At 39.5% G+C, this 20,067-nt stretch overlaps 1 protein-coding gene across 1 annotated transcript; it reads right to left on the bottom strand.

Moving 5' to 3' along the window:
- Positions 1–10,391: 10,391 nt before the first annotated feature.
- Positions 10,392–16,568, bottom strand: LOC113417238 (homeobox protein NANOG-like). Its single transcript, XM_087957151.1, has 4 exons — positions 16,237–16,568; positions 14,026–14,288; positions 12,465–12,554; positions 10,392–12,104 (listed from the first exon to the last, which is right to left on the bottom strand). Exons 1-4 carry the CDS (start codon positions 16,523–16,525, stop codon positions 11,679–11,681), a joined length of 1,068 nt encoding a protein of 355 aa, XP_087813277.1. The 5' UTR covers positions 16,526–16,568; the 3' UTR covers positions 10,392–11,678.
- Between the last annotated feature and the right edge of the window lie 3,499 nt (positions 16,569–20,067).

Raw genomic sequence — 20,067 nt, 5'->3', positions numbered from 1 at the left:
GCCCTGTCTGTTTGAACAGTAGGGAAAAGATCCAAGCTAGGAAATGAGCAACAGGAGATTGAAATCTGGAAGTAGCAGATTTCTGTTGACATCAGCAAATATCAAATATTGCTCCTTGAAAATTAGAACTTTGTGTTCAATAAATATTTCCTTGTTCTCTCAAGGATCTTGGCCTGTATCTATCTCTCATCTGAATGTCCCTCCCATCCAAGGTACTTGGATGTAGTAAGGGACCCCAGGCAAGCTGTCTTAGCCAGATTTAAAGTAAATGGGATGGGATGAATAAATGTGTTGATCAATATCATATAAACTGTGGAGACTGATCAGTAATGTATGTTACGTATGTGGGGTTTTGTTTTCAATTCATGTCTTGTGTAAACTCACCCAGCTGTGTTTCAGTAAACCATTATTTAACATGATCTGAGAATCTAATTGAATCAGGGTAAAGGTCAAATTCCTTTGTCCTGGTCAAATACCATCCTCACGTCTCTTCAAAATTCTCCAGTTTCTCTTCTGCCTCTACCAAAATCACTAAGCATCCATCAATTTCTGAGGAAGATGTAAAGTGGAAAACAAAAAGTAACTTATTACATTGATTTCTCCCAAGAGTATTTTGAGGCCCTGTGTCACTGATCCTAGCACAGGAAATTTCACATTCTACCTCTGCATATTAAAAACAAACTCCAAGAGCATCCAAGAATAACATTGCAACAAGCAGGCTACCCACCTACAAATATTAGTGGTTTGAGGTCATGAAGCATTCTTCATATTCCTTTTCTTTGAATGCCCCTTTCTAGACTACACTAGACTAGACTAGACTAGAAAAACTAGAGTAGAGTAGAGTAGAGTAGAGTAGAATACTTTATTGGCCAAGCATGGATTAGACACACAAGGAATTTGTCTTGGTGGAAATGCTCTCAGTGTACATAAAAGAAAAGATACATTCATCAAGAGTCAAGAATCATAAGGTACAACACAATGATACTCATAGGGTACAATAAGAAATGGAATCATGCTAGGAAACAGCCAATATAAATCGTAAGGATACAAGCGACAAAGTTACAGTCATACAGTCACAAGTGGGAGGGGAAGGAGTGATGAGAAGATTAATAGTAATAGTAGTGCAGACTTTGTAAATAGTTGGACAGTGTTGAGGGAATTATTTGTTTAGCAGTGATGGCGTTCGGGAAAAACTGTCCTTGTGTCTAGTTGTTCTGATGTGCAGTGCTCTAAGCAGGGATCCCCAACCTTTCACGCCGCGGCCCGGTTCCGACATCAGCTGGGCGCGGCCGGTGTCTTTTATAGAACGGCGCTCTACGAGTAAAGATGGCGGGCGCCTTCTGGTGAGCTTTTGGTAGAAATGGCTTTCTACCCGAAAGCTCACGAGGCTGCTTACCCGGAAGCGCTTTTTACAAAGATGGCGGCGCCAGCAACCAGCGGCCCGGTAAGGGTTGTTCTACCGTCGCGGGACCGTGGTTGGGACCCCTGCTCTATAGCATTGTTTTGAGGGAAGGAGTTGAAACAGTTGATGTGAGGGGTCTGTAAATATTTTCACAGTCCCACTTTTGACTTGTGCAGTATACAAGTCCTCAATGGAAGGCGGGTTGGTAGTAATTGTTTTTTCTGCAGTCATAATTACTTTCTGAAGTCTGTGTCTGTATTGTTGGGTTACAGAACCAAACCAAACAGTTATAGAGATGCAGATGACAGACTCAATAATTCCTCTGAAGAACTGTATCAGCAGCTCCTTGGGCAGTTTGAGCTTTCTGAGTTGGTGCAGAAAGAACATTCTTTGTTGTGCTTTTTTGATGACGTTTTTGATGTTAGGTGTCCATTTTAGGTCTTGTGATATGATCGAACCTAGGAATTTGAAGGTTTCTACTGTTGATACTGTGTTGTTTAGTATTGTAAGAGATGGTAGTATGGGAGGGTTTCTCCTAAAGTATACTATTTCTGTATACCCGAGTTGGGTAATGAAATATCTGCAAGCAATCAAACCCAAAGAGCACCAGGAAATCACCAAGAAGCAGTTCATAGAATCCTAGGGCTGAAAGGGATCTCAGAGGTCTTCTACTCCAACCCTCTGCCCAAGGCAAGAGTCCTTATATCATCTTAGACAAATGATTATCCAATCTTTCCTTTAAAACCTCCAGTGTTGGAGCACCCACAAGTTCTGGAGGCAAGCCTTTGCACTCATTAATTGTCCTCATTGTCAGGTTGACCAACTCAGAAAGCTCAAACTGCCCAAGGAACTGCTGATCCAGTTCTACAGATGAATTATTGAGTCTGTCATCTGCACCTCTATAACTGTCTGTTTTGGTTCTGCAACCCAACAGGACAGGCACAGACTTCAGAGGATAATTAGAACTGCAGAAAAAACAATTAGTACCAACCTGCCTTCCATCGAGGACCTGTATACTGCACGAGTCAAAAAGAGGGCTGTGAAAATATTTACAGACCCCTCACATCCCAGACATCAACTGTTTCAACTCCTTCCCTCAAAACGACATTATAGAGCACTGCACACCAGAACAACTAGACACAAGAACAGTTTTTCCCCAAAAGTCATCACCCTACTAAACAAATAATTCCCTCAACACTGTTTAACTATTACAAAGTCTGCACTTACTATTACTGTTAATCTTTTCATCGCTCCTTATCACCCATCCCATCCCACTTGTGACTGTATGGCTGTTACTTTGTCGCTTGTATTCTTATGATTTATATTGACTGTTTCCTAGTATGATTTGATTGCTTATTGTACCCTATGGTACATTAAGTGTTGTATCCTATGATTCTCAGCTCTTGATGAATGTATATTTTCTTTTATGTATACTGAGAGTATTTACACCAAGACAAATTCTTTGTGTGTCCAATCACACTTAGCCAATATTCTATTCTATTCTATTCTATTCTATTCTATTCTATTCTATTCTATTCTATTTATTCTCTTCTATTAGAATAAGATGTATCAAACCTTGAGGTTGAAAATCAGCTTTTAACATACCATTGTTTTCCTTCTTTCTTCCCTCCCCCCTGATATAGACATTAGGGACAAATTTCAGTTCTCAGAATAACTTTCTTAGAAGGCAGCTTTGGACTCTATCAAAGTTGATTCCTAAGATTAGCTGAGCTTCATATGGGAACCGTGGCAGGGTCTTGGCTTTGAAAAGTTTCAGTGCAAGCTGGTACATACTCAGGCCTTCTGGAAAAGGAGAAAGCAGAATTGTTGCCAAAGTCCTCTGGTCATTCAGTGTCACCTGACCATTAGGACTATTTGCAGGGGTGGGATTCAAATTTTTAACAACTGGTTCTGTAGGCGTGGCTTAGGTGGTGGGCGTGGCTTGGTGGTCATGTGACTGGGTGGACATGGCTTGGTGGTCATGTTATTGGTTGGGTGTGGCCAACTCAATATCACTCACATCGAGGCACGCATCTCCTTGCCTGGCCTCTCATGACCAGGGGATGCTGCAACAGTCGTAAGTGTGAAAAATGGTCATGTCACTTTTTTCAGTGCCATTGTAACTTTGAATGGTCGTTCCACACAAGCAAAGCACCAGCAAAGGAGGGGGAAAAAAACCCAGAGACCTGAGACAGGAAGTCTAGTCCTGCCAAAAATGTAATAAGGGTTAACAGAGAGGCAGTTTCTGTAAGCAACACCAGAATGTTTCCTTCCTGCCTTCCTTACAGGATTAGACTAGTCATTTCTTCTAACAACCGGTTCTCCAAACTCCTTAGAATGTTAACAACTCGTTCTAGTGAATATGTGCGAACTGGTAGAATCCCACCCCTGACTATTTGCCTCTGAACCAGAGGTGGTATTCAGCAGGTTCTGACCAGTTCTGGAGAACCAGTAGCAGAAATTTTTAGTAGTTCAGAGAACCGGCAAATACCACCTCTGACTGGAGATTTTACAGTATCCTTCCCCTGCCACGCCCACCAAGCCCTGCCACAGAACCAGTAGTAAAAAAATTTGAATCCCACCACTGCTCTGAACCTCAGATATTTGACTTAGGGAACCTGCTTTTATGCCTCTCAAGGGTCCGAGTAATAATAACCACAGAATTACAGAGTTGGAAAGTACCTTGGAGGCCTTCTAATTCAATCCCCTGGTCAAACAGAAGGCCCTATATCATCTAAAACAAATGGTTGTCAGTCTCTTCTTAAAAGCCTCCAGGGATGGAGCACCCACAACTTCCGAGGGTAAGCCAGTCCGCTGGTTAATTGTTCTAACTGTCGGGCTATGTATCCTTAGTTCTAAGTTGCTTCTCTCCTTGATTAGTTTCCATCCATTGCTTCTTATCTTGCCACCTGTTTTGGAAAATAGATTGATTTTCTATACCTGGATGTATTTCATCTGATGTGCTTAGTATCAGCACAACAAGCTATTTTAAAAAGCTCAGGAATGGAGTTAAAATAGGCAAACCTTTCCCATCCTATGGATATACTTACTATACAGCATAGCTTAGACTTCTGTGGAGTCTGGTATGTTTCTACTTTTTTTCTTCCAGTAGACTGAATTTTATAGCATTATATAATTTCACATCTGAGAGGTTTAGCCAATGAAAAAATGTTGATGTATGTGCTTTATGTATGAGCTTAAGTTTTAAGTTTTATTAAACAATTGCCTCATTCATTCTGCAAATGAAAGAGATATATGCCTGTTGAACTTTTTTAGTAGGCATATGATCACAACAAAGATCTGTTAAAATTTCAAATTAAAATAAATTGGTGCAAGCTAAAATAGGCACATTTGCTCTCCAACTTCCTTATGAATTGGATTTCCTATATAGCTTCCACAACCACTGTTCAAAATCATCATATATATTAGCATTTATATGCTATGGAATGCCATGCATGCATAATCTTGGTAATCCTTATAAAGAGGCCTGCAAGGTATTTTCCCCCTACTTGGGTGAAAATGAGACAGAACAGCAGGGCCATTCTAATTGTCCCCTGAAGTGATATCTCCAAGCATTAAGCCTTAAGCTTTGCTGTTTGTCATGCAAAATGTCTTCCTCTAATGCCACAGGTCAGGAAAATGTCAAAGAAATCACTCCTGGCTGCATTACGGAAACTGACTCTTGTTGAGGCTGGCCATTCATTGAATCAACATCCTCAGTCCCAGGTTTCCTGAAAGAGCAGACATAGCATGGGGCGCCAAAGCCCCAGGGTACTGCAAAATGAAATGCAAAATTGTTTCTCCTTCAAGGCATGGACTGAGCCCTGAAACTATTTGGAAAAGGAGATACTTTTTCCCCCTGCCCAATCTCTTGCATATTATAGGTGTTTATCTCCGCCTCTTTGGCCCACACATACTAACACAGAGACAAGATCAGGAATAATGCATAGATAGAATACATTTGGTTATTGCTTTACCAAATTTTTGCCTGCCTTAATTTCGCCCTTCTTCTTTCTTTTCTTTCTTTTTTATTCTATCTCTCTTCCCCAGTCTACCTCTCGCTTCTGTAGAAAACTATGGTGAAATCCAGCCTGTTATTTGGAAGTCATTCAATTTTTGTGAGGTACAGTCTTGAGGGGATCTCAGGATCCATAAATAGCAGGGGAGCTATGTGAAGCTTGCCTACTAATATTTGCAGCAAGAAGATGAGCAAGAGAAAACAATTATCTTTATAATAAGTGGTTAAATAGAGGTAACTATATTAGAACAGCCCTTAAGTTCACTGTACATTATATTCACATACACAAAATTTCTCTGAAAATTTGAGGTGTCTTACATGTTAATTTCTTCTTATGTTATCAACTGTGAGAAAGTTTACCAGAGACAGAGTGAGTGGCTCAAAGTCACCACTTAACAAGACCAATCACCATAGATTGGTGTTGCTTTCATTCAGGAGCTCAAGAGTGCACATATAGCGGTACTTCTTCCTCCTATTTCACAGAATAGCAACCTGTTGAAGTAGACTAATCTGAGGGAATGCCTGACTCCAAATCCCCAACATTTGATTTTATCCTGCCTTTATTATTGTAGAAGTATGGTACACATGCACAGTATTTCTCCAGGTTTTCCAACAACTCTCTTTGAGGTGGTTTCAGCTGAAAAAGAGTGACAGCTGCTTCCCTGCCTAAGGCGAGACTGGAATTCAGGGTTTTGGACCTGCACCTTAACCACTGCTGAATTTGAACTAAAACCTGACTCTTCCCTTTCTACATGCTACACTGCACTATACTACACTACACTACACTACATTATACTAATGTGAGAAAATGGCTAAACTGAGAAAGTTGGAACCCCCTCAATTGTATTTTTTGTCCTTTCTGGTTAGTGAAGTACTGGATCTACTGAATACTAAAAATAATACAGAATCTGCTTCTCTGCAGATGAAATAGGATTCTTGGTCAGAAAGAATTCAATCTGTAATCTTTGACAAATGATTGTTTTTCATCTGACATATTATTCTTGAGCCAGATAATGGAAAGAGGGAATAAAGTTTCAGTTGCAGGCAACCTTGGATTACTTTGATTAATTAAATCAATTTCAATCTGATTCCCAGTCTGTTTTAGAAATGGAAAATACCTAACTTATATCAGGAAATAAATGATTGGAGTGGAAAGCTATAATTTTGTATGGAAAAGTATCACCTCTTAGTAGCTTCCAGCACTATCAACCATGACACCCATCTTGTTGAACAGGCTTTAAAGTGTAATGATAGCTCCAATAATTTCTGAAAACAAAGCAAAACAAAGCACAGTGGGTGGATTTATATTCCACTTGTAGCTTTTGAAATGTCTTGGGTTTTTATTTTGTCCACTGTTTTCATTTACATAAAATTTGTTTAGATAATTTATATGGCAGTCCAACTCACTCTCAATACTTGTTCATTTTAACCATGTAGTCATTGTAGACAACTATGAAATAACTGCAGTCAAGTGTCTGAGGGCAGATTTGAGTTGTTGAGGGAAACTATATGATCAATTTTGTTATAGATTTTACAGCTCACTCTAAACTCTGGGCAGATTACAACAGTCCCAGTATAAAACAATACATGAACATCTAAAACGCACACCTGTGACAGCTAATTATACTAAAAGCTTGGTAAAGGAAGATCATTTGATCGTATGACGGCATTTGCAGTGAGTAAGTTGCAAGTATCTGGGCCACATCAGATTATATTAAAGTATTGAGAGCTAGATGAATGTAGTATTTAAAAGTGTGGTCTTTGGCAAGTAAAATGTACTAAGATGGGTTTGGACTAGATGGCCAAAGAAGTGATTAATTTGGAACTAATCACTCTCTCAGAACCAACTTTATAACAGAATGCATCCACCCAGATACTTACTGGTATATATTACATCTATATGTATCAAATAAATTGGCTGGCTACAATACTGGGTGCTTTGGCCTGATTATCTTAACTTTTTAAGTACACTGGTACCAGATAGTTGCAATCAAAACTTTTTGTGCTTTCAATACTTTTTGTTATCCTAAACAGTCTAATGTATGGGAAATAAATTAAGCAGGTAAAAACTTTATGATAATTGATGGGGAAAGGATGAACAACTTTATTTTTATGTCAAGCAACCATTGAAAACATAAATGCTGGAGCAAAACAAAAAGGGCAATCTGTTTACCACAGGCAGAAAGGTAATAAACTGCTAGAGAAGAAAGTTAATTAGAATAGCATATTTGTCATGCAGGCAGTGAACGCTTCTATCTATGGAATTCCCCCTTCCCTTTAGTGGAATCAGTGTGCAGTTCAATTTCTCCCACTGCCATGGATCATCCCTAGAAAAAGAAATGTTTTGAACTGAATAACTATTGTTACTTCCCAGCAAGAAGATAGACTGGACTGGACTCTGAAATGTGTTGGTGCAAATAAGAAATGGCTAAATTTATTCCATCTGTATCAGTAAGATTCCTTCTGCAATTAACTAGAAAATAATTGAAAACTGATTTTTTTTCTAGCTTGTTTTCCTGGCATAATGAGGGGTGTGTATGTGTGTGGGAGAATACACCACTCAACCAGTTTTAATACTTTTAAGATGTTGATCTCAATATTGTCTTGCTTCTGTGTAGGCTTTTACAAGATTTCACTGGGACAATGTATATTTGTTGGTATTGGCTTGTGTACTGCTCATATACTGACTAGCATTCACTTGGAGGGAGTAGTATCACATTGCTTAAAAATTTGCTTTTATGTTATCATTTCCTGACTATCATCCCTGTGTTTTTTTACCATTTTTATTCAAATACTTCCAAATTTCAAAAATGACCAGTCTATAATTTAGTCCTCACTTCAAAATGTTGATATGACATGCAATAGAGAAATCATTAAATACAATTATTCTTCAATCCAGTCAATCCAATAAAAAGGCAAAATAGAATGGAATTGTGTGGTTGCTGCAATTACACAATTTAAATTCTAGCAGACAAAAGGCCCTCAAGTTGAGGAACATGCTAAATTTCTGCATATTGCTTAACTTTAAAATGCAGAATAATCATGTTTTAATGGATTAGAGACTAAAGGAGAGCAATGCTCTCAAGTATATGCAGACTTTCAAAAGCATAGTTATTGAAAAAAATGTGGCCATTATTTCATCAAAATGAAGATTTACTAGTGCAATTACTGATTGACCTGTGCCAGAGTCCAGGCTCTAGGGCTGGGATTGAGGACATCATTTAGAAATTGAAGGCAGGTAGCACACCAGCTGTTGCCACTGGCCTGCATTATTATTTTTTTGAAAAAGCATTTGATAAGTTATGGCTCCCAGAGCTTTAATATGGCTACAGTTTTTTTAAAAAATTGTCCTTATTTAGGTTTATTCCGCTCCTTTCAATTGTTTTTGGAACGTTATTCAAATGGTATAAGCTTTCATGGTTGGGCAGTTTTGGACTTTGAGCTTCAGTAACCATGGACTAGCCAACAAATTTCTTAAGATTCTATGCCCAGTCCACCAAGCTTACTATGGGACTCTACTATTGGCACTGGTGGAAAGTGATTTGACACTTATGCATTGATAGACCTTCTCTAGCACTGCAATTCTACTCTATATAGAAACTCCTCTGAGATGCTGTGGAATTTATTTAAAACAAATCTACCCTCACTGATCATGAAATGTCAAGGCAGTTTCTTGTTTGAAACTGAAAACAAATTCAGAACCAAAAATAAAATCACTTTCTCAGTTTTCACATGCATGATCCTGATTTCAGCTTCATACCTTGGAGGATAGCTATTGAAGTCCAAAGAACAGAAAAGTGATTAATTATAGTTGAAGTCCTAGATAGAACAGTTATCAGCTGCATGCCAGAAAAAAATGCCCGGAAGTCCAGGACACAGAATAATTGAAATAAAATTTCAGCTGAATATTAGGTAGCCTCCTGTAGTGACACCTTTCCCTTCATCTTCATAGAGGCTGGACAGCTGCCAGCCTAGACTACTTTAGAGCTCACACTGAGAGCAAGGGATTGATAATCTGTGCTGCTAGTGCAAATAAAAACAACAGTAGTTTGACAGTGAAAATGGGCAATGGTGGGACTTCCCTTCCCTGTATATGTGATGAGCATCATGTAGTCATCCTATTGGAGGAACTGGGTATGGATCGAGAGAAAAGAAGGACTAGGGCTGACAGTATAGGGGTCTTTCAGTAGTTGAGGGGCTGTCACAAAGAGGAGGGAGTCAACTTATTTTCCAAAGCTCCAGAAGGCTGGATAAGAAACAGTGGATGGAAACTCATCAAAGAGAGAAGCAGCCTGGAATTAAGAATATATTTCCTAACAGTGAAGACAATTAACCAGTGGAACAGTCTGCCTCCAGAAGTTGTGAGCACTCCATCACTGGATGTTTTTAAGAAGAGACTGGACAGACACTTGACTGAAATGGTATAGGGCAGTGATGGCGAACCTTTTGGGCACTGAGCACCCAAAGCACACACGCATACCTGAAGGCCAGCTAGCTGGCGGGAGGTGCACGTGCTTGCACGGTGGAGCTGAGCTGGGGTGACAGCACGTGTGCCCACCAATCAAGGACAGAAGCAGCCTGGAATTAAGGAGAAACTTCCTGACAGTTAGGACAATTAAACAATGGGACAGCTTGCTACCAGAAGTTGTGGGTGCTCCATCACTGGAGGTTTTTAAGAAGAGACTGGACAGCAGTTGTCTGAAATTATATAGGCTCTCCTGCTTGAGCATGGAACTGAACTAGAAGACATCCAAAGTCCCTTCCAGCTCTGTTCTGTTCTATCTAATACTGTTTTTGGTTCTTGTATAGCAATATTGAGTGTGGGTTGGACTAGAAGACCTCCAAGATGCCTTCCAGCTCTATTTTGATTGATTGAAAGATTCCAGAACTGAATAGTGTGTCAGATTTAATGGCTTCTTTCAACCCTAAGTCAGTAAAATATGTAGAATAAATCAAGCTCAAGAACATTAGTTAGGTTTCATGCCTTTTACTATAACACTGTACAAATCCCTTACAGTATATAAATGGAAAAACTAGCGATAACAGAGCAAAATGCTGCATTTTGTGAGTTCTTCTTCTAACAACTTCCCAACAATTAAAAGCAACACTTAAGAATTCAAAAACTACTTCCATCAGTTCCTTCCCCCTATTTGGAATGCAATTATATTCTTACAACTTTTTGAAAAACTGCCAGCAATAGACTTCACTTCTAACTTCCAGGCTTTTTGGTTGTTGATAAGTTATGGAACTGAAAAACTATTAAGTAGAACTAATCAGAAATAAAACCTAGAGCACCAAAGCTTCGTAAGAAAGATACACACTTCTGCCAACTACAACAAATGCTTTTTCCACAAGAATCATTCATACAAATATATTTTTGCACAGCAAAAAGAACTGGAATATAGAAACTTCTATTGACTAGCAATAATATTTATTCCATTCAAATGACAATGATGCCAGATTCTTGATAATTCTCCAAGCAACTAATACTTGTTTAAAGGAAAAACAAAAACCTCTGCTCTTGATCTGATGCAGTGCAAAGGGGGAATGCACAGGTTATTGATAGGTAAATGGGAAATGACTGGTTCAGGTTCATCCAGAATGACTTTTGTCTTTAAGGTGAGTGGCTGTCTAGATAAGATAGTAAGTGGAATAGAAAGCCTACTGAAAGGCATTTTTTCCCTTTATTAAAATTGCTACCCTGACTTTTCTGACAAACATTAAAATCATAATTATTTCTTCATTCGGTAAAAACTTGCATGTAAAAGAAAATTCACTACCATATTGATTTCTAGATTTTAATTGTTAATGCTATTAAAAATCTCAAACTGGCCAGATGCAAAATGATCTCAATTTGTTAAAAAATTCAACAAATCAGCATAAGTACATCAGACAAAGGAACATGTTCACAAATCAAAGCCTCTTCTCTCCCAACTGCACTTATATCTGAACTCCAGCTAAATTATTTATTAAATCGCATTAAGGAATTGAGGTGGGTGTAAGTAGACCTAGAGGCAAATCATGCACAGAGCTATTAATTCTGATGTTCCCTGAATTCTCATTTCCTGAATGAGAACTGCCTTCCATATTCAATCTCTTCCTAGAGGCCAGCCAGGAGCGACCTAATGAAAGTCAAGTTCAGAATCACTCACACACATACACACAAACTAGCTTTTGAAAAGTGCCACGGCCCCTTTGCTGGAGGGAGTGGGAAGAGACTTTGGCAAAATAAGACTACAAAAGCAAGAAGCTTAGGAGTTAGTTGCTCAGTGGTCCTTGAGTTTGTAGAGGACTTTGATAGCGTTGGAGGACAGGGGGTCCTGGTAATGCAGCAGAAGATGCATTTTGGAAGGTATATCCATCTTCCATCTTCATGGTAGCATACTCCATGCTTGCAGAGAAGCCAGGATAAAAATTCATCTTTTGGTGGTTGATATAGTTGATGGTTTGTGGACTATAACAGGCCCCACCAGCTTTTCCAAAGAAGCTCCCATCCTCACCAACTGGATAAAAATTCTGAGGACTACTGTAGACCTGGTGGTGGTCACTATTATAACTGTGGTTACTACTATAGTTTTGATTGCTGGTGTAGTTCTCATGCATAGCAGCCAGTGAATGGATGTTCCTGGCCTCACCAATACTGTAACCTTCATGATAGCTTGGGTTTATGTCCAAATAACTATTCTGTGAGAAACAAGCAAAAAAGAGTTGTACTTTGTATTAATGGCATTTTTTGTTCAAAAAACCCCATATGCATTAGCCCCCCAGTACTTAAAACAATAGGGATTAAAAACAGAAGCAGGTGCTTTATAATCAATAATCCTTCTAGGTCAAAAGCATTCCTCTATCCAGTCATGTTCTAAGCTTTATGGCAGAAGCATTTTCCAGTTCCAGTTGAAAATGCAAGGCTTTGAACATGGGATCTTTCTCATGCGCTTCACCTGTCAGTTATAACTCCATGTACCATCAAGCTACAATACCTACAATAAAGAATCAATCTCTGAGCATCTTTTTAATGGGTGTTAAGAGTGGTTGCCCAATTACCTGAATTTGGCACATTCCTTTTCTCATCCACAGAGTTTCTTTCTGAGTTCGTTTAAACTTCATCCGTTGATTCTGAAACCATGTTTTTACCTGAAATGTGTTGAAAAGATAGGATATCATATGCCATTGTCCTTTTCTGAACACAAAGGCTCCAGCAGACTTGGCTCTTGGAATACAGTGTACATTTTTGGTTACTATAGAAGTATTTAAAATATGCAGTGTAGGGAAGACATTGGTCAAGAATTTGCCTCCACTTCTTATACCATTAGCACTTATTGATAATAGTATAGGTAAATGCTTTTTTTTAACAAGACAAAATTAAATTGTAGAATTTACCACAATTTAATGTGGTAGTAGGTGTCTGGTTTAGGTGTTTTAAAAGGAGACTGGATAAAATCCACAGCTAGAATCTTGATGACTCAATTGCAGGCAGTCTTAAATACCAGATTCTAAGGAACAACATGAAAAAGAATTACTACCCTCCTGTCAAAACATGTGATCTTCTCTAAGGCAATGACCCCCAAACTTTTGGGGACCAGGGACGGGTTCCATGGAGAGAGGTTTTACCATGGACCAGAGGAGGTGTGGTTTCACGTGCTGCCTGTACCCCATGGATGGGGCTCTGCTTGTTTGTGCAGCCCGGTTTCTGGCATGCCGTGGACCAGTGCTGGTCCACGGACCAGGGTTTGTGAATCCCTGCCCTAAGGTACCTGGCTGTCCAATAATGAGAACAGCAGAGTTCTTCAATTCAGACATCCTTATACTTCCAATTCTTGGTAGCATCTAGTAAGAGGAAAACAGATGCTGGACAGGCTTAAATAATGCACTTGGATAATTTTGTTATTTGCTGCTCAGGAAACCAATAATAATTACCTACAACTAGATAGGGTCCACTAAGTGGCAGCAGGCTTGAAAAAGCCCCAAGCTTTGCAGAAATAAAAAAAAATAGGAAAAACTGTTCAAGGACTCAAAACTATTTGAGAATCTGTCAATCTCACTTTAAACATTCACAAGATTGAAAAATGCAGTTTACATGTAGCTAGAGAAAGAATAAGAAAGCACTTATACTCAAAGATTATGGGACATCAAGACAATCTTAAAGACCGATCCTAAGAGCCTCTAGTCAAAATAACTCAAAATCTAATTCTGGAGATTTATGCTTAGGACTCAGACTTGTCTAAATTAGATGTCCTCCAGTTCAGTTAAAACTACCACTCCCCCACATCAACCTAATTATTATATACAAGCATAATATATAATTCTATATTATACTAATTATTAAATAAATGATATAATTATTTTTATACCTTTGATTCTTGGTGACTATCTGGATAAATCCCTGCAATTTTCTTGGCCAATTTCGGAAGTAGTTTGCCATTGCCTCTTTCCTAGGTCAAAGAGAATGCCTGATCTAGATCACCTAGTTGGCTTTTTGCCTAAGGAAAGACTAAAAATCATGTTCTCTTGGTATGTAGCCTGGTGCCTTAACCACTACAACAAATTAACTCTATAATTATGGAAATGTCTTGGGCTGAATTCAGGCTGTGCCAGAAGTTCTTACCTGTTTGTAAGTGAGTTTCAAGGCTGCAGCCAGTTCTTGAATCTGTTGTGGACTGAGATATTTTTGGCTCTGAAATCGGTGGTGCAGTATCTCCAATTGTTCTTGAGAAAAGGCTGTACGTGTTTTGACTTTCCTGCTTCCTGGATTTTCCTCCTTGTATTTCTGGGGTGTAGAAGACAGCTGTGGAGAAGAGGATTGTCTGTTGGGACTGGTGGCAGAGTCAGGGGTGTAAAGAATTAATATTCCAGAACTTGGAGAAGGATCTAGAAATCAAGCAAAAAACAGCATTTAAGGGCAAAAGAAGATGACTTTTAAATAAATTAGATCAATATAATATTTTATAGCTCTGGGTTCAAACTGTTGGGTCCTTGATGCTCTCCAAAGATGATGGTTTTCTTGCAGAGGCTTCATTATTACTAACACTGGCAGGGCAAGTGTAAATAAATTAGAACAAACCCCACTCCCTACTAATACTGATGAAGTTACCTAGTTTGGCAATGAAACATCTGCAAGAAAACCACCAAGCTCAGAGAGCACTAAGGACCTCAAAGTTAGAGAGATATAAAAAGAGATAAATAGCTATTTTCTCAGTATGTATAAGGGATGAAATTATGTACAGACTTTCAAACTAAATCCTTAAGATTTTTGAGATTGAAAGGAATTAATTGTATTACATTTTAAATAGATTTTAGGGTCAACATCAATTAAAAACTGTCACACTCTAATTATATATGGCCATGTTTAATATCAAATTGTTTCACCCAAACCTCCAAATGTATAATTTATCTTTGCCTAGTGAAATAGCAATAGCACATATCACTTTACAGTGCTTTACAACCTTCTCTAAGTGGTTTACAGGGTCAACATATTGCCCCCCAACAATTTGGGTCCTCATTTTACGGAAGGATGGAAGGCTGAATCAACCTTGAGCCTGGTGAGATTTGAACTGCCAAATTGCAGCCAGCTGACAGAAGTACGGTAGTCTGCAATATTGCACTCTAACCACTGCTCCAAGTAATTCTTTTCATTTATTTTGCAGGAAAAATGCTCAAAGTATTTGAGTGGACAGCACACACTGCATTCAATTAAAGAAACTAAATTCTGATGAGTATCTTTACATTTTTATATATCTTTACATTTTTATACACTTCTATTTCATAATGTTTCATTAGAGTAACATCCATTGTTTTAAAAATAAACACACAACAGTGCACTTTGTAGCATCAAAATGCCTAGGTTTTTTTTTTACATATAACTGGTTTTGCACATTCATACTTCCAGTTTATGAGACTAGAAAACAACCCAGAATACTCTCAAATTTGGAAAAGAAATGTGTGGGCCAAGCTTAAGAAGGGGACAGATACTAAACACCCAAGATAGAACAGGCGCTCTTCCCAGCACCAGCCTCCTTTTCTTTGGGTTTACCCCGCTCGTGGGAAACCTTCCAATCTCGAACAATCGCCTTACTTGAGAAACGACTTTTTTTCCTTTCGCGCCGATTAAGCAAAGGTAGGCTGGAAATCAGGGCCGACTCTGCGTAAGGGCCGACTCTTCCAGGCTTCCATCCTATTAAGAACTCTTAGCCGCGAAGGATCTCGCTTCAGTCCCATTCCCTTCATTTCCCACCTCCGTACTACTTCAGAGTAAATATGGAGCCACTGGGGGATTTTACTTTCAAGGTGCGAACTCCAAAGGGGATTTTAGTTGCTTAAGTTGCTCCTTAAAAAGCTCAACACATGTTCATTTAAACATCTAGTAAAGAGTTCACGAACAGTTGGGCTCACACATACTTTTACTCTTTTCTACGAATCAGCCATAGTAGTTTGTCAGCAGCGGGTTATATGGAATTAGCACGATGAAAATTCAGTCTCTATCGACTTAAAACATGGGTTGCGTGAAACACTGCAGCCGGTGCGTTTTACTCTGGGCTGCAATCCCACGTGGCTGAACCATCGGAAGAGTTCCCCAAATCAATCGTACAGGCTTTGACCCTTCGAGAAACGGAACGGCTCCATCTAGAGCTAAGATTTGGTGCAATTACACACAGTGAAGAGGATTCAGGTAAAGCAGTAAAGTACACAAACCAGAAGAGTTAGATTTACACATGTATATGAGAGAAGATTCGCATCGTTGCGGGAACACTCGCTCCCATTCTCAGGCAAGGGAACCGCCAAAATATTAGAAGTGGGGTCCTTCCCCTTGGAGACTTACTTTGGTTTTTGTGTGGTGCCTTTTCCTCCACGTCACTTAAAGCTTCTGGGGGAGGACCCCCTTCCGAACTGTGCACCGGCTCCTGCCCTTTTTCCTCCGGGGAAGGCCAGTAATACTGCTCATAACCCATTCCGGAAACCGCCACTCCGGAGGTGTAGGCTCGATAAGCAGTATTTATGGCCAGCGGGGCGTTCATGGGTGGAAACGCGGAAACCTGCGGGAAGAGCTGTAGAAACCTTGGAGCCTCCTTGGGGTACCTTTTATGGCCCTCCTTACGGCAGACAGACATTCCCGAATCATTGTCATGTTAAAGGTGGCCTAATTGACTGGGAGTGGCCTGGGTAGAACCTGAGTGGTGGGGAGGACCAGATGTAGAGAGAGAATCGCGGCCTACCATTCAACGTAGGTTGGCTGTTAGAATTCAAACAAGCCACTTTATGAACGTGTGAACCTGGCCAGAATGGAATTAGGGATCAGATAGCCTTGTTTTTGCTTCTTGAAGGCGAAATGTCTGAAAATATTTCTGCAGGATTTAAAGAGAATGCTGATACTTTCATGGACAAGTCCAGATGATTTTATTGGTAAGAGAATGAAAGGAGTTAGCTTTCTTCTGTGATGCTTCCAAACTCCCCAGTCTTAGCCTGCAGACCTCCCCAAGTGTTAACCAGGTGGTAAATCATGCTTAGATTTCTAATTTAATCCAGAGCAACCAATGACTGCCCTTCTGAGGCTCATAGAGTATGATTGCTTGAACTACAGTGACTATTTGTGCAACATATGAAGCAAAAAGGAACAAACTATGCATTTGTTGGCTTAATGTGATTGGCCTTAGGAACATTTTACCTGAATGGATTTGGTTGATCTTGGTTCATGTGGCTTACTTTGTTAAAGCGTTTAGATTTAGTTAAGCAGGCACTCTCTTTGCCTGTTATTAAAACAATGTCATGAAGATGTGGCTTTTATGTAATTCCCTGTATGTGTATAGTCTCTCTCCTGAAGTTTGCACAGTCCCAAATTATTGTCATTTGGGGAAAATGTGGCTTTTTCAGTTTATGGCCCTTAAGCAATACTAAGATTTTATTTTTTAGTTCTCGACATTTCTTTCCCCCAAATAATTGGCTAGCAAAATAGATACTGATTATTTACAGTTTTCTATTTGTTTTATGGGCTTAATACACATGATTAAGGTGACTTATAAATGGATGAAAGAAATAAAAAGTGCATGTTGCCATTTTACTCTCATTTCATGCAACTCTTTAACTATGTTTTCTAGAGCTATGTCCATAGACTCTGGCTTTCCAGTGATGACTTTACTTTTTGTGTGTCAAAAAGCTTCTGTACACATCCATATTTATATCAAAAACAATGCATTTTTTAAAAAAATATAGATTGACCATCATCATCGTTGTTATTGATCATTGCACAGTGAATCAGATGTTCAGACTGGGTTTGGCATTTTTGTCTACCTATTGACTCCTCACAAAGGACCTAGAATAGGGAGATCAGGGTGTTTGATGGTGTTACAGGTACCATTGCAGGATAGAAGCTGCTCCAAGCAAAGCTGCCTTCTGCAATTGACTGATGGTGAATTTTTTACCCTTGCTTGCCTTTGCCACAGTCACTCTATTTCTATTTGTAGGTTTTTGTATTTTGTTATCTTCTTCAATTCTTTCTCTTCTCTTCTGCTGTCTCCAGGCACTGCCACATCCACTATCCAGACTTTTTTGTGACTTTCTCTTTTATGATCACACCAGTTCTTGCTTGCAAGCAAATGATATTTCTTGCAGATCTTCCAATGTACTATTGTTGTTACTTAGTTATGCCATTGTATGTAGTCAGTCTGGGTGATCCACTGTTTCTTCCATTTCTTTGGATAGGTGACACTTACTGTCTGTTGCTGTCTTCTCAATTCTAGATTTGTTGTATTCATTTGTCTTTAAGGTTTGGTCTTGTTCAGCCAAAATTAGCCCCTCAGCTTCTTTCTTTAACTTTCCTGCTCTTAGCCACTGCATCATCATCATCATATTATTATTATTAACATTAACATTATTAACATTATTATTAGTAAGCATAAGTAATCTGTGTTCAAAGTATTCCAGGTAGAGCTATTGCATTTTAATGTACATAACTGCATTTTATCACCACATTTTAAATTGTCTAAATGCTTTAATAAATCAGTATTTATTATGACTGATTCCAGTCATAGTATTCCAGTATTTGAGGGGCTGCCACAAAGAAGAAGGGGGCGAAGTACCAGATGGCAGGACAAGAAACAGTGGTTTAAAACTAACCAGAGGGAAACCATCTGGAATTAAGGAGAAACTTCCTAACATTCAGGACAATTAACCAGTGGAACAGATTGTCTTCAGAAGTTGTGGTTGCTCCATCACTGGAGGTTTTTAAGAAGAGGCTAGACAGTCACTTGTCTGAAATGGTATAGCTTCTCCTACTTGAGCAAGGAGCTGGACTAGAAGACCTCCAAGGTCCCTTCCAGCTCTGTTCTGTTCTATGTAATACTGTTTTAGGTTCTTGTATAGCAATATTGTTTTGTGCTTGCTTATCAGTTAAGCATTTCTTGCCATTTTTACTGCCTTACAAACTTTAAATATATTCTAATGCTCCAGTTTCTACTTGCTATTTTGTACTTTTTCTCTTCTGCCTTGTGTTAAAATGCTCTCAGCCCCCTTTATCACATCCCCCTATTAATACTGTTACTGAATACCAGCTATATCTGGTTATTGACTGTAGTAAAGGATCTGATTTGATTTTGAAGTGTTTTGTCAGCTTCACCAAGCAGCTTTTACAGAGATTGGACTGTAGGAAGTTAGAACCCACCCCAGGATTCATTTTTTTTTTACTACCGGTTCTGTGGGAGTGGCTTGGTGGGTGTGGCATGGCTTGGTGGGCGTGGCTTGATGGGCATGGCAGGGGAAGGATACTGTAAACTCCCCATTCCGTCTCCATCCCACTAACCTGCTTTCCAGCTCCATTCTCCTGTTCAAAGCAACAAAAGAAGACCCAGCTGATCAGCTGGGTCTTGGGAGGCAGAGAAGAGATGGGGGTGGGGGCCAGTCAGAGGTGGGATTTGAGTAGGTGGGAACTACTCAAAATTTCCGCTACCAATTCTCCAGAACTGGTCAGAACCTGCTGAATACCACCTTTGCCCCACCCGTCTCCTAGAAAATTGAAATATCCTAGGAAATATTTAAAAAGGCAGAATATTTCCCCTAAAAAGAGTAGAAACTCAAGAGCAGAAACTCACCCCACCTTTGTTAATGGGTGGGCCATTAAGGCCTAGGGCGGAATACTTTACATAACAAAGATCTCCAGGTAAAGCTATAGCAATTGCCAAAAGCCCCTTTCAGTGCATCATCATCCAGCAAGGCTCAACCAAGCCTGGAACTCAGGACAGCCTACAGAGTAGCCCCCACATGGCCCCATCGGAATCTGACAACCAATTAGAAACAAGCTCCAATTCAAATCCCAACAAAGGTTATAAAACCCAGGCACTCTTAGCATCTCATCCCCTTTCTTGATCTCTTCCTTCACCTTGAAGCATGTGATCATCCTTCCTTTTCACTCTGGAGCTCCAGGCCATGTGGTCCTGTCCACCATTAAACCTACCAAACAGCCTCCATGTTTCCAGTGTCTTTTTCCCCACTTGGAACTGAACCCAGAGGGATATTTCTTCCAACAGTATCTAACCAGGTTTGGGTGGGGGGATTATTTTTAAAGCATCCACTAACTGTAATGCATTCTGAGTTTTCTTTTGCTCACATCAGTCCTTCCTTTGTGACCTGATCTTCTTTTCATTTCCTGGATGTTTCCTTG

This window comes from Notechis scutatus, chromosome 2 (genome assembly GCF_049901735.1).
Source record: "Notechis scutatus isolate UNSWTSFEM ecotype Mainland chromosome 2, rNotScu1.2, whole genome shotgun sequence".
NCBI lineage: Eukaryota > Metazoa > Chordata > Lepidosauria > Squamata > Elapidae > Notechis > Notechis scutatus.
The sequence above is the reverse complement of the archived record's forward strand: the minus strand, read 5'-3'. Positions and strand labels throughout refer to the sequence as shown.